This window comes from Sinocyclocheilus grahami, unplaced genomic scaffold, assembly GCF_001515645.1.
Source record: "Sinocyclocheilus grahami isolate Dianchi unplaced genomic scaffold, SAMN03320097.WGS_v1.1 scaffold296.1, whole genome shotgun sequence".
Taxonomy (NCBI): domain Eukaryota; kingdom Metazoa; phylum Chordata; class Actinopteri; order Cypriniformes; family Cyprinidae; genus Sinocyclocheilus; species Sinocyclocheilus grahami.
The window spans coordinates 639,272-654,401 of NW_015505475.1; the positions used below are offsets into that span (position 1 = coordinate 639,272).

The 15,130-nt window shown below is 41.3% G+C and overlaps 1 protein-coding gene across 5 annotated transcripts in view; it reads right to left on the reverse strand.

Moving 5' to 3' along the window:
• Window positions 1-15,130, reverse strand: part of LOC107601007 (protein phosphatase 1H-like) — a 78,628-nt gene that overhangs the window by 23,151 nt on the left and 40,347 nt on the right. The window contains exon 8 of one of the 5 annotated variants that reach the window (XM_016293023.1): window positions 13,830-13,893. In XM_016293023.1, coding sequence (XP_016148509.1) covers window positions 13,830-13,893 — 64 coding nt within the window. Of the gene's footprint in view, window positions 1-13,477; window positions 13,894-15,130 lie in introns of those variants that run through there. The other 4 variants (XM_016293022.1, XM_016293025.1, XM_016293021.1 and 1 more) reach the window with 4 other exon arrangements.

The window sequence follows — 15,130 nt, forward strand, 5'->3', positions numbered from 1 at the left end:
TGATAATGTGAGAAATGTTGAAGGTGTCTGAATAAAATTTGGTTTGACTGTATCTATTTGATAAATGAAGTTAACCAACTACCATTATACATACCCTTTTGGTTTCTGTACCCAATATTTAAAAAATGTACAAATGCAATAAAAATATTGGTATCGGTACTCGGTATCGGCAAGTACCAAAAATAAAAGTATCGGTATCGGGTGAGTACTGGAAAAAGTGGTATCGGTGCATCCCTACTGAAGTGTATAAGGATATACTCTCTGCCCAGATTCAGTCAAATGGAGCAAAGTTGATTGGGCGGCTCTTCTTAGTACAATTGGACGATGACCCACAACATACTGCAAAAGCAACCCAGGAGTTTTTGAAGGTAAAAAAGTGGAATATTGGCCAAGTCAGTCTCCTGATTTCAACCTGATTGAGCATGCATTTCACTTGCTGAAGACAAAACTAAAGGCAGAAAGACCCACAAACAAACAACAACTGAAGTCAGCTCCAGTAAAGGCCTGGCAAAGCACCACAAAGGAGGAAACCCAGTCTTTGGTGATGTCCATGGTTCACAGACTTAAGGCAGTCATTGCCTGCAAGGGATTCTCAACAAAATATTAAAATCACTGTGTGGGAAGATTTGCATAACACCGCTCAAATGTATATGCAAAGAAGGAAGGCGTAACTTTATTGCTGCTGCCACCGCCGCCGCCATGTTGTGAAGACGCTGTGTGTTTCGTTGCGAAAGCGAAAATACTTTGTTTGGCCTTCCAAAAGAGGACACAACTAGAAATCAGTGGTTAAGTTGTATTTACAACACTGTTCCACGTAAAGAGACAGTATAAGTCATTATAATCCGTAATTATGTCCCCACTGGATGCAACAAATGCCTCGTTTATAATGGGTTTTAATGTTTTTGTCTCAACGCATGGCATGGACATGGCATGGACATGGCATCACAATATGGTAAGGGGCGTAACATTTCCGTCACACACATGAGGTATTCGGCCAATCACAACGCACTGGATAGCTGGCCAATCAGAGCACACCTCGCTTTGTAAAAATCGACGCGTTTCAGAAAGACGGGGCATAGAGGAGAAACATCATGTACAGTATGTGGAAAATAATATGTTTTTTTAACCTTAAACCACATAAACACATTTCATTACACCAAATACACAAAATAATGTTCTTTTTAGCAACATCATATGACCCCTTTAAAGTTTTATTTTTAATTCTGGGCCTGTATTCACAAAACATCTTAAGGCTAAAAGTAGCTTATAACTCGCCGATTTAGGAGAAAATCTTAAAAATAATGGAGAGTCAGGACGAAATTTAGGACTGAATTTAGTCAGTCCTAAATTTAGGACTCCTACATTTTTGCTCTAGGAGTATTTCACAAAGCGTTTTAGAGCTAAAACTAGCTCCTAAATCTGAAACGTTAGGAGTAGTGAAGAGGACTCCTAAGTCACTAAGACCAAGTCACAACCTATACTAAAGTGGCTGTTGCCGGAACAGAAACATTTTTAGAAACGTTTGACGATAATGAGCTTTTAAAAAGGTGTTGCCTTAATCTTAATCTGGTAAAATAAAATGTTTTGTGAATTCGGGCCCTGTTCTGGTGGCATACAGAGCCAAAATATATGGACCTGGCTGTATCTGCAATTGAAGATCCACTTTGTCAGTCTGGAACCTCCTAGGTCACAAAGACTTTATAATGTGAAACTACTCTTTGTTAATAATTGAAATCTTTTCTGGGAACATCCTAGGCATATTTTTGTGCTGATGGCCTGCACCCCAGCAGAGTTGGAGCGGAACTCCAGTCGAACAACACCTCCAGCACGCTACACTCCATATCACTAGTAAGCCAACTCTCAAACAACTGCTATGATGGCTTTTGCTCTTCCCACTTAAATGACAGAAGTACTTGTGTTGTATAATCTATAAAGACTGTGTCTGTTCCCTGAATAGTGAGGTCAAAACCTAAAAAAACAGGACAGAGAGCATCACAAATGGGCGGGACTTTTTCCCTAAGATGATGTGTACACAGGGAGAAATCTGTAATCACTTGTTCTGAGAGACGGTTTATGATTTATTAGGATTATAAAAAAATGAGTAGGTGGATTTTTACCATTATATGCTGGTTGTTTTCACACACTGTGTTCAAACACCTAATAAAAGTATTTTTTGCATAATAGGTCCCCTTTAAACTATAGGACAGAAAGAGCTAAATAAACGTATCACTACATCTAAACCAACATGTTTACTAGATCCTATACCCACTAAATTACTGAAAGAGTTGTTAACTGAAGCAGAAGGTGCATTGGCTCGTTTAGTTTACACTCGAAGTAGATTGGTCCCTCTAAGCGAGATCCCAATTTCGTCGGTCCTCCGACGTGACGTCTCCGTTCCCTCCTTCAGGGAACGAGGGTTACATAAGTAACCGAGACGTTTCTCAATATGATTAACCCGTCATTATCTATAGGTCACATCCCAAAACCATCCAAGCTGGCGATTATTAAGCCTCTTATTAAGAAACTACAACTAGATCCCAGTGAACTGGCAAACAGAGCCATTTCAAATCTTCCGTTTATGTCTAAAATTTTAGAAAAGGTTGTCTGCTCCAATTGTGCTCCTTCCTGCAGAAAAACAAAAACAAAAAAATATATCTATGAAGAATTTCAGAAACTGAACATGTCAAAATTACAAATGACTTGCTTCTCAGTGACTTGCTTCATCAGACCAAGGCTGCATCTAATGGCTAGTTTTACTATATTTTAGTGCTGCATTCTACACTATAGATCATGACAAACTCATAGATCGATTCCAAAACTATACGGGTATTTAAGGGCAGGCTTTTTTGGGGGAAGTCATGGCCTAATGGTTAGAGAGACGGACTTGTAACCCAAAGGTTGCGGTTTCATGTCTTGTACCGGCAGGGATTGTAGGTGGGGGGAGTGAATGTACAGCACTCTCTCCCACTTTCAATACCACGACTGAGGTGCCCTTGAGCAAGGCACCGAACCCCCAACTGCTCCCCGGGCGCCGCAGCATAAATGGCTGCCCACTGCTTCGGGTGTGTGTTCACGGTGTGTGTGTGTGTGTGTGTGTGTTCACTGCTGTGTGCGCTCACTTTGGATGGGTTAAATGCAGAGCACTAATTCCAAGTATGGGTCACCATACTTGGCCACGTCACGTCACTTAAAGGGGTCATATGATGCTTTTTTAAAGAACATTATTTTGTGTATTTGATGTAACCGAATATGTTGACATGCTTTAATGTTCAAAACACACATTACTTTTCAAATACTGTACATTATTGTAGGTACTCTATGCCCCGCCTCTCTCAAACGCTTTGTTTTCTAAAAAGTCCCTCCTCCTTCTAAAAAAAAAGAAAAAAAAAGATGGTTTAGATCCTACCTGTCCGATCGTTATCACTTTGTCTATTTATATGGGGAATCATCTCAATTAACGCCAGTAAAGTATGGAGTGACACAAGGATCTGTCCTAAGCCCTCTACTATTTTCAATATACTGTACATGTTGCCCTTGGTAATATTATTAGAAAATACGGGATTAGTTTCTAACTATATTTCCCTATCGATGCTTCACTCGTACTGTGTCACTAGATGCTATGGGGAAAACTCCTTTTCCTCCAAATGACTGAAGCCTTTTTTAATAAGGCAGTGCAACTGCATGGCCATTGGTTCATGCAGTAAATAAAAAACTAACCAATGGCATGGCAGCGGAGCTGCATGAGCGTATATGGCCTTCAAGCCCGCCAGAGGCCACTGAAATGGGCTGATTGGCTGATTGTCATGGTTGATTGGCTGATTCGCCACCTCTTGCCAGCCGCCTTCAGCGGTCTCAGCATTGCCCTGCCACCATCTGGCAAACTAAAAAAAAGGGCATATTTTCTAAGAGCAAATTTCAAATCATGTGAGTGAGCTCACGTTGGCTCAGGTCCCGTGTGCCTCCCTCTCTCCACACAGAGAGGTTTTGCCCATCCTCTTCACCCACCCAGACCAGCACCCCTCCACCAGCGCGGGTGACTTGATCTCATTCTGTGGGAGCAAGGACAAACTTTTGGATGACAGTTTGTCATTGGTGGTCTCAGATGCAGAGGATCTGTCGGGCTCAACTATCGGGTACGAGAAGCTGCCTTCCTTGGATGAGTCAGTGGTTGCGCACCTCTGCCCGCCCACTGCCATTAGGTGGAAGGCGAAAGTCGCTTACCCATCCAAGCCATGTAGGACAACGTCTGCGGTCGAGGGGTTCTCTGAACGCTTCACTGCTGTGCAGAAGTTGTCCCAGGCAATGCGGCACTTCCTGCCCAAGCTCCGCAGCTGCTTCCAGTCACCCCAAGTCTATGCCGACTCAGCAGCCCACAAAGCAGGCGCCTTCAACGGCACAGCCTGCTCCCAAGTCTGAGCCTCGACAGCGCTCCAGCTTGACAAAGCGCTACCCTTTTCCTAAGCGTCAGGGACCCCGGCCCAAGACAGTGTTGGACCCTGCACCTCAGACAGCATCCTGATCTGAGGGACAGGAAGAGGAAAGGGCTAAGTCTCGCTGCAGTTGGACCACCCCTCAAACAGACATGAGTATGCCTCCAAACACCCTGTTTAGTTCCGGGTGCCAGAGACAATGTGCTTGTTGTAAACACTGGGCCCGTTCAAGCGGCCATACAACTAGCCGCTGTGATAGCAGGCAAAATAAAACACAAACATATTTTTAAAAAAAAGAGTGACTTTCTTCTTCCACTTATCACGAGTGTCAGGTCCCTCACAGCGACCTACCACTCGAGTCAATCCAACCCCTTGGCAGGCCATCCCCAGAGTGTCAGATTGGGTTTTGGGGATAATAAAAGGAGGTTACTCACTTCAATTCCCTCGAAGACCCCCGAGATTCAGTGGTGTGGTTCCCACCTCTGTAAAGAGCAAAGGTGCACACGTCCTGTGCTCAGAGGAGATGAATTTACTGGCAAAAGGAGCCGTAGGGAGACGGTTCATCCAGCTCAAAGTGAGTCAGGCTTCTACAGCCGTTACTTCCTCTTCCCCAAAAAGGATGGTGACCTACGGCCCATCCTCGACCTCAGGCACCTGAACCGAGCCCTCATAAAATGGTCATTCAGGATGACTACACTGAAGCAGATCCTCTCGTAAGTATGCCCAGGGGACTGGTTCTTTTCTCTGGACCTGAAAGATGCCTACTTTCACATCCAGATAGCCCCCCCATCACAGACGATTCTTGAGATTCTCTTCCCTACGAGGGAGTGCATATCAATACACGGTCCTTCCCTTCGGACTGTCCCTGGCTCCTCACACATTTATGAAGTGCATGGATGTGGCTATTTCTCCTCTGAGACAGATGGGAATCCGCATTCTGAACTACCTCGATGACTGGCTCATCTTAGCCCAGTCAGAGGCTGAGCTGCAATCCCAGAGATTCCTCCTTCTCAGCCACTTGAAATCCCTTCGGACTGTCCCTGGCTCCTCACACATTTATGAAGTGCATGGATGTGGCTATTTCTCCTCTGAGACAGATGGGAATTCGCATTCTGAACTACCTCGATGACTGGCTCATCTTAGCCCAGTCAGAGGCTGAGCTGCAATCCCAGAGATTCCTCCTTCTCAGCCACTTGAATTGCCTGGGACTCAGGGTCATGTAGTTTTGGATTTAGTTTTCCCTTAATAATAAAAACCTTCATTTAAAAACTGCATGTTGTGTTTACTTGTGTTATCTTTGACTAATATTTAAATTTGTTTGATGATCTGAAACATTAAAGTGTGACAAACATGCAAAAAAAATAAGAAATCAGGAAGGGGGCCAACACTTTTTCACACCACTGTACTTATAAAGCCCTTAATGGTTTAGCTCCTGCGTACCTAACTAGTCTTCTATCATGCTACAATCCATCACGTTCGCTAAGGTCGCAAAACTCTGGACTCTTGGTAGTACATAGAATAGCAAAATCTACTAAAGGGGGTAGAGTGTTTTCGCATTTGGCTCCCAAACTCTGGAATGGCCTTCCTGATAATGTTCGGGGTTCAGACACATTCTCATTGTTTAAATCTAGAATAAAAACACATCTTTTTAGCCAAGCATTCACATAATGTATCTTATAACTTTTTCCTTTAGATATATCTGATCAAATGCACATTATCATTCTTTTGCTTGGGTTGAACACATAATTTTTTCTTGGTTGGAACAGCCGTTATGCTAATTTTGTCTCTATTTGCTTCTCTTTTTCTGCTATTGGATTGGCATCCTGAGGTAGCTAGAAATTACACAAGCTTCAGCCTGGATCCAACCCTTACAAAGATCTGAGATGACCGAACACCTGCGAAGAGCTGATCCCAACCCCTCTGTAGAACATAAGTGTTCTGTTTCTTTAAATTCTCAGTTCCTAAGCTCGCCTCTACGCGTGCTCAAGGGTGTTATCATAGAGAAGTTTCATGTATGTGGACTAACTCCTGCATCTCAAGTAAAGATACACTTGTTAAAAGGTTCCCTTGTCTCAGGGCTCGTCATCCAACATGGTGTCAGAAGTGGTCTGCACAGAATCGTGATGACAGTGAAAGAGAATCCGTCGAATATCCACACAGTAAGCTGTCAGAGATCGTCGCATGATAAATTATGGCTGAAGGCTTCCGCAGATCCGATCCAAGCGGTTGTCTTTGATGGCAATATTGCCAAAAATTAGCGTGTTTTTGAACAGTAATTCGATATATTCATTGCTGCGGCACACTCGAAGAAAGAGCCTCGCACAAAAGCATTCATACGGCTTAACCTGGCCGGCTCAGAAGCCATTGAACGCGAACGATGCACGATACACGATACGGTGTATACGGGTCAGGGGGAAGACCGATGAGTAATTACATCGGCTGAATCACTTTGTTTAAAACGCAAGTTCTGCGAACTTTGTAGTCCACAAACAAATATAACGATAGAGAGACACAAATTTAATTCAAGAAACTAAAAGCCAGGTGAGACGATCGAGGCATATGTGAGTGACTTAAGAAACAAGGCACTGAGTTGCAGGTTTGGAGATTTACAAGAGGAATTGATAAGAGATCGACTTGTGTGTGGGATACTTAACGATGGAATGAGAAAATTCCTGTTGCGTGACAATGAGTTGACATTAGCATAGGCTATTGGAATATGTCAGATACATGAACTAACAGATCAGCACACCAAAACACTAGCTGGACCAAAACACAACTTGGCAAATGTGGACAGTGTTCAACAAACTGTAAAAAGGAAACTGTTTCGTACTCCCAAACCCAGGCTGAAGCCAAACGGGAGAGATGTCCTGCATATGGCCAGCAATGTCACAGGGGCAACAAATGGAACCACTTCAAAAAATGCTGCAAATCAACTAAGGTTCATCGCACAAGAAATCTAAAAAAGACTGTGAATCAAATTATGTTGCCAAAGCCTCAAATAGCAGTGAAGACTCATTCTTTATAGATGGAGTTGCTTTGAACCATCAAAATGTGATCAAACTTGACTCAAGAAAACGGCAATATCTTGCACAGTTCAAATCATTCACAGAGGCCACCCAGGCTTTGAGGTAACTAAGTGCCAGGCACAAGTCATTATTTTCTGGCCTTCTCTTACCAAAGACATTGAAAATAAGGTGCTGTCGTGCTCTACCTGTAACAGTCTGAAGCCCCACCAAGAAAAAGAGCCTCTTCACTTACACTACATCCCAGATCTCCCATGGTCAACTGTGGCTACAGATATCTTTGAGGGAACGGTCAATACTACCTCGCACTAGTTGACTCATATTCGGGATGGTTTGAAATTAATTTGCTTCTTGACCTTGTCTTCCAGCACAGTGATCACAAAACTCAAAAGGCACTTTTCTGTTTACGGGAGTCCGCACAAAGTCCTTTCAGACAATGGAACCCAATTTACAAGTCAATGGTTCAAAGAATTTGCTGCAGCTTGGGATTTCACACACATCACCAGTAGCCCGGAATATCCACAAGCCAACGGGCTACCCGAGAGGGCAGTGCAAAGTGCAAAGCAGTTGTGGATGTGTTTCAGAACTTGCTCAACATCAGAAACATTCCACATGACCAGACTCTGGGTTCTCCTGCAGAGAGATTAATTTCAAGGCAGGCTCGAACAACTCTACCAATCAGCAAGTCCGTTCTTGTGCCAGCCTCAAAAAATAACACCACTATCAAGGATCAACTCTTAAAGAAGCGGCAATGTCAAAAGACATACTATGACAAATTCAGTAAAGCACTCTGACCACTCTTGCAAGGTGAAGTAGTGATACTCGAAACTTCCAAAGGCCATGATCGAATTGGACTTGTTAAACAACTCTGTGATGAACCAAGGTCATATCTCGTGCAGTCAGAAGGAAAAGAATACAGACAAAACAGAAAACATATCCTTCCACCACAACAGCTCGAGCACAGTGAGATGACACTTCCCTTCATCCAGATGTAGAACATAAGTGTTCTGTTGCTTTAAATTCTCAGTTCCTAAGCTCGCCTCTACGTGTGCTCAAGGGTGTTATCGTAGAGAAGGTTCATGTATGTGGACTAACTCCTGCATCTCAAGTAAAGATACCCTTGTTAAACGGTTCCCTGGTCTCACGGCTCGTCATCCAACACCCTCAGAGGACCTCAGATGATGCCAACCCTGAAACAACATACAAAACGACCAAATTTTGCTATAAGTTTGATTGCAACATATAATCATTGTTATTAATAGTGTTCACCGTCTGTTTGACTACATGCATGCTTTTTACTCTACATTTCTGCCATATGAACATCAAATTGTCATAGTCACCACTGATAAGATATCACAAAATATAATGTAGAAACTTAAATTTTCTGTAAAGCTGCTTTGCAATGATTTGTATCGTGAAAATTGCTATACAAATAAAATTGAACTGAATTGAACTGAAATAGCTTGCTTTGATGACTGCACAGACATAAGACAGCCATCAACATAAAAGATTTGATAAACTGGTTCACTTTAAGGTTTCAACTTTCTTGGGAATTTTTTTATTTTCTCAGAAGTTGAATTTAAATTGTTTGGCATTACAACATCTGCATTTCTGAATGTCAAATGTACGTAGTAATGTTTGACTTTAGGAAAAGTCTTTTCCATAATTTCCATGAAATGGTGGTCTTCTACAGACAGTTTTTACACTAGATTGTTCTGCAAAGTCCTGATTGTACTGCTTTAACACCAAGCATTTAATGTCATCATACAGTATATGAACATTGTTCAAAATTCTCCTGCAAGAGCACATTATGTGTATCAACCAGCATTGATTTATGCATGTATACCTCAGGCAAACATACAAATGTGTCTTCGTTAAGCCCTGATACCTCTACACCAGATCTTAAAACTTTTAAAAGCAGTTTCATGGTTAAATATTTTTAGTAGGATTCTTTCTTTTTTTCCTCTGATTCCAATATGTTCCTTTAATGTTTTTGTACAGAAACTGGCTGAGCATCCAAGGAGGCATTTGTTAAAACAATCTTGTTGATATTATGCATCCATAACTGAACAGGAACTATGGTAAGAGCACATTTACCAGCCCCAATATCCCTAGAAAGACCCATTGACACCAAAGTGCTGTTGACTGCTACATCCATCTTTCTTATTATCAATTGCCACATGCTTACTATCCTGTCCCATGTTTACTACATCTAAATCATGTTTCTCTTTGTAAAAACATAGGTCCTTTGCTTTAACAAACTCTTTCATTCATAGGCACAGATCTTATTTTGTTTACCAAAGACCAAAGCACCTTTCACCTTTATTTATATAGCGCTTTTAACAATACAGATTGTGTCAAAGCAAGTGTACAGCATTAAGAAAATAGTGTGTCATTAATGCAAAATGACAGTAGTAAACACTCAATTTTCAGTTAAAGGCAGTTCATCATTGAATTCAGTGATGTCATCATCCAGCTCAGTTCAGTTTAAATAGTATCTGTGCAATCAAGTCGATGATATCGCTGGAAATTAAGTGTCCCCAACTAAGCAAGCCAGAGGCGACAGCGAAGAAAAAAACCTTGGGAGAAAACAGGCTCCTCCCTATACACAAAATACGCAAGCTACGTAGGGCCAACGAAACACCAGGGGGCCCCCTTGCTCTCAAAGATGATTTAATTTTAGTTTAGTTTTTGAATTTGGCCAGCGGTTATGAAAACATGAATGATCATTTCTTGGCAGCGGCTATTTGCACTAAGCGTAAACAGCGATAGAGGCTATTTACACTAAGTGAAAATAGCATATTTTATTAGCGATAGATGCTGTTTACACTAAGTGCAAATAGTGATAGATGCTATTTACACTAAGTACCAATAACTATGGATTCTATTTACACTATGTTAAAATAGTAGGATTTCCAATGTCTTTCCGATGTGATATGAGATTTGAAAAGGGAGAAAAAAAAGAGTTCGGTAAAAGGCAGATTCAAACCTGGGTCGATCGTGTCAAAAAGACTATGGTACACGCTTTACCATCTACGCCACTGTAGCTGACAATTGTTGGCCGTCTTTTATAGTATTGACCATCCTTATCATACGTTTGTGGGTGAAGTTAGTGTAAATAGCCTCTGCCAACAAGGCGGGCTATTTGCACAGTGTAAATAGACACTCCGTTCTTTTAATGCGGTGCGCTGTCGCCCTTTCTACGTAAAAATCAGTCAAATCATGTAATGTGAATGTCGTACAGTCATGCTCGAGACTAAAAAAAAACTAGTTGAAAGCGTACTGGAAGAGACACTATTTCTCAAGCTTTTTCAAATGCGTTTCATTCATTCGTTCATACCGTTCACTCATACCCCACTCCAAAACCCCCCCGCTACCGACACAGTTTTGCATAGGGCCCCAGAAGTCTAATATCGGCACTGCATACAAGTTTCTAACTAAAAAAAAATCTCTCATAATATTAATACAACTCTTTAATAACAATCCATATGCATACTTCATTGTAATGGGGGTCCAATTCTCAGGAACAGGTGAGTACAAAGAGCTGTTTCTCATTATTGCTCAGATAGAGAGACTTGTCATGGAAGTGACAAGAGGCGGAGGCGGGGATCCAGAAGACCGCGGTGGAGCCAGAGCGACTGAGGACGAAGGTGGAGCCGGCGGGAAGGAGGATCCTGACAGAGCCAGAGGGACGGAGTGACGAGGCGAAGCCGAAGGAGTGGAGTCCCGAAGTGGCGGATGGTCGACGACTGACCAAGGCGGAGCCGGAGGGAAGAAGGAGCCCGGTGGAGCCGGTGGGATGAGGGGCCACGGTGGAGACAAGTGAGCTAGGAGCCAAGGTGGAGCCGATGGGTCGAAGGACCGAGGTGCAGTCCGGGACTCAAAGGCTGGAGGCGGGAGAGAGAGACTGGGAGGGAACACGAGAGTCACAGGGAGCTCAGGAGACACAGGAGAGCTGGACGGAACCAGCAAAGACACGGGGTATTACCTCCCCAAACCAATCTATTGAGTCTATTTGAAAATGTCCATAAGATCCTCATAAAATAGTCCAGTAACCAGCTGCAGCTAAAAAAAAAGCTTCCCTCCAAGCCCTCAATCTCCACCAGTACTCCCTCAGGCACGTGAGGTGTAGAGTTGTTCAGTTCGATGAAGTAAAAGGTGCACAGGCAGCTGTCCGGGTAATGAGTCTGGTTAGCGAGGTGAAGAAAATCCCTTGTATGGACCTTGAGGGAGTGATCCTCTTGTTCCAGGCAGAGAAGCTTTACAGAAGGTAAATCCATGGGGAAAAATAAATAAATAAAAGAAGAATGTTGCAAAAACTTTTCGGTCATGGGTTCTGTTACAGAATGTGGCTATAGAGATTGACGGAGTAAAAATAATAGTCCTTTAATTCCAACTTCAAACACATAGGACAGGAGATTCACAAGGAGAGTACGCCAACACACACACTAAACTTAAATCAATCCACGACGAAGACCAGACAGAGACTGAGGGAATATATACACAGGCAAAAGAAAGGAGCAAACAAGATGATTAACGATACACAGGTGAACAGAATGACACAATCAAGACAACTAAGGAAAACTGGGTCAAAGGAAAAAATCAAGGCAGGAGAACTGAAACAGAGAAAAACACAAAAAGTCCATAACTGTAACGGTTTGCTTCTAATATACGGTTTTATCCTGATTAAAGCTTTAATACAGCGCGGCCACTGCATGCGCGCCCGTGTTTAACACTTTCAGCATTTCAGCATACCGGATAGGGGTCGGAAGATCAGTCCACCAGCCAGGAACAGTGAATGAAAATGTTCTGAAAAGTGATTTTGACCCGGGACAGAAGGAGAAGATGGGAGTTTTAGCAGTGGGTGTGGTTGTTTTGAGGTCCTGTGTGTGTGGGGCTGAGAATTGATTACTGATTGTTCTAGTTTTGTCTGTGAAGAATGTGGCAAAATCAACAGCTGTTATAGAAGTGTTGGGAGGTGGTGGAGGGGGACAGAGGAGAGAATAGAATGTTTTGAAGAAATTAAGTTTAATGTAGGTTTTTTGAGCAGTGGGGTTACCTGAGCCTGCTTGAATGCAGTGGGGAAGGTGCCTGTGAGGAGAGATGTGTTGATGATGTGTGTGAGTGCTGATAAGAGTGTAGGAGAGATTGCTTGGAGAAGGTGTGAGGGAATTAGGTCTAGAGGGCATGTTTAAATACAAACTACAGCGAAAATACAAAGTAGAAATAGGTAGAAAACAAAATATTCCTTGCTAACAGCAAGTAATAATTTAAACAACAGATCTACAAACAAGTATTAAGCAAAACACTCATGCGCTGCCGTCCGTCTCTTCTGTTGAATAATCGCTTTTCAGCTATGTGAAAAATATCTGTCTGTCTATACACATAAAGTGTATAATTGGAACATAGTTCACTGATGGAGCTGTGACGTGCTGATGATGTGAAAGAGAGAGAGAGAGAGAGAGCGAGAGAGAGATGCAGAGAAGAGCGTGTGCAGAGAAGGGGATGCGAGGGACAGGATTAAAAATCACTGCTTTAGAACACTGATTTTGAAACTTGTGAATCCATTAGAATCATTAGAAGACAGAATCGCGATTCATATATAAATAGTTTTTTTCGTGCCTAGTTTTGACGGCATGGCAACAACTCTTACTCTTCTCCAAAGAAGCGCAGCATGACCTCGCCCCCCTTGTTGTATGTTCCTGGGTTTGTGACGTCAAAAAATAATACTTAAGTGCGTTGCCGGTTTCGTTGCTCAGTGTAGTCACACAGGTAAAGTCGCAGGTCTCGTTGGTCTTCACACAAGGAGGGCTGAAAGCCCTCCACACGTTTTTGTAGGCATTAAACTGCCATCATTTTAAAAGATGATATCTCCATTTGCATTGAACTTTCAGCATCGTAACTTTGCAGATATTGTTTATGCTCAAACAGCCACATTACACACTAACTAACGTTAAGGAAGTGAAATCACAATCAACCACCCCTTTAAAAAATTTATAATGCTTTGCAATTGGAGGGCACCCCTCCAGTAAACAGGAGTGGTATCCACTTTGAGTGTCAGATAAGTGATATTTCATGATAGTACTGTATGTACAGCTCTATGCATAGTAGCATTCCTTCAATAACAAGGTGATGTAGTTGAGACTCTCTTATCCTGTCATTATCCTTTTTCATCTTGCCTAATTCTTTCCTTGTTTTTTCATCTATTAAATAAATCTTACTTTTCTTTCCTCTTGTTGTCTATACCATTGTTAATTTCTCTTTGCCTTGACACTTCTGTTCCAGTGCCATGTCTTGTGGCGGTGCCTGACCAGAGTTGCCTTTTGATTTGCTCTTTTTGCTTCAATTTGTCCTCCGATTCTCTCACCAGTGTTACCTTTTTTCCTTCTCCATATATCAAAGGAAATCTGAGGTCCTCATCCTCAATGGTTTTATAAGCCCTGTTGAGACAAAAAAAAGAGAAAAGAAAGTGGGACTTAAGATTAAGGTATTAAAGTACAAACCATACTGGACCTGACCATAATGTCAGCAAATGAAAATTTGTTTATAGTAATCATTTAAAAACAACAAATGTACAAGTGCTGTAGAAACAAAAAAAGAAAGAAAGAAAGAAATTAAAAATTAAAAAATTAAATTGATTTTATTTAAAGTATATTAGTAATGAAATAGTTGAAAGTACAGTCTCCCCAAATGTGCTACTAGCAAAGTCCTCTCTATATTTTTGTAATAGTATACTTTTTCAATGCACTAAAAATCAATTTAAATATCAGTGGTATTTAGTATACTTTTGCAATTGCACTGAAGTACTAGTGAAGTAGAAATATACTTTTACAGTTTTTCTCAATCGATTTGACACTTTTCTCCAGTGTTGGGGGTAACTAATTACAAGTAATGCGAGTTACGTAATCAGATTACTTTTTTCAAGTAACTAGTAAAAAGTAACGCATTACTTTTTTAATTTACAAGAAAATATCTGAGTTACTTTCTCAAAAAAGTAATGCCAGTTACTTTGTTTCCCATTTATTAACTGACAGCTCTCCTATCCCCATATTGGGAGAAATCGGGAGTACAGATACTAGTAAAAAGTAACGCATTACTTTTTTAATTTACAAGAAAATTTCTGAGTTACTTTCTCAAAAAAGTAATGCCAGTTACTTTGTTTCCCATTTATTAACTGACAGCTCTCCTATCCCCATATTGGGAGAAATCGGGAGTACAGATGCGTTGTGTATGTTAAAAAACACAAATGTATCTAATCCCATTTTATTAACCAATATATTTGCTGCTGACCTTTGATGATCCAGTTCAACCATACTAATAAGCAAAAATGACTTTAGAGAAACTAACAATTGTGGTTTGTTTTTTTATTGCTGAAGAGTGTTTCTTCTCCTGCGTTCTACTGTACAGATGTGAATTTACTTTTGCTTCAGCCTGAGGTTTATTCATTACACTTTTTTGTGTGAAAGGGCTTTTATATTTGCTATAAATAGAACTTCTTATATTAAAAACAATCAAACCCTGCTCATATTTAAAAAGTAACGCGAAAGTAACGCAAAAGTAATATAACGCATTACTTTCCATAAAAAGTAACTAAGTAACGTAACTAGTTACTTTTTTAGGGAGTAACGCAATATTGTAATGAATTACTTTTAAAAGTAACTTTCCCCAACAATGCTA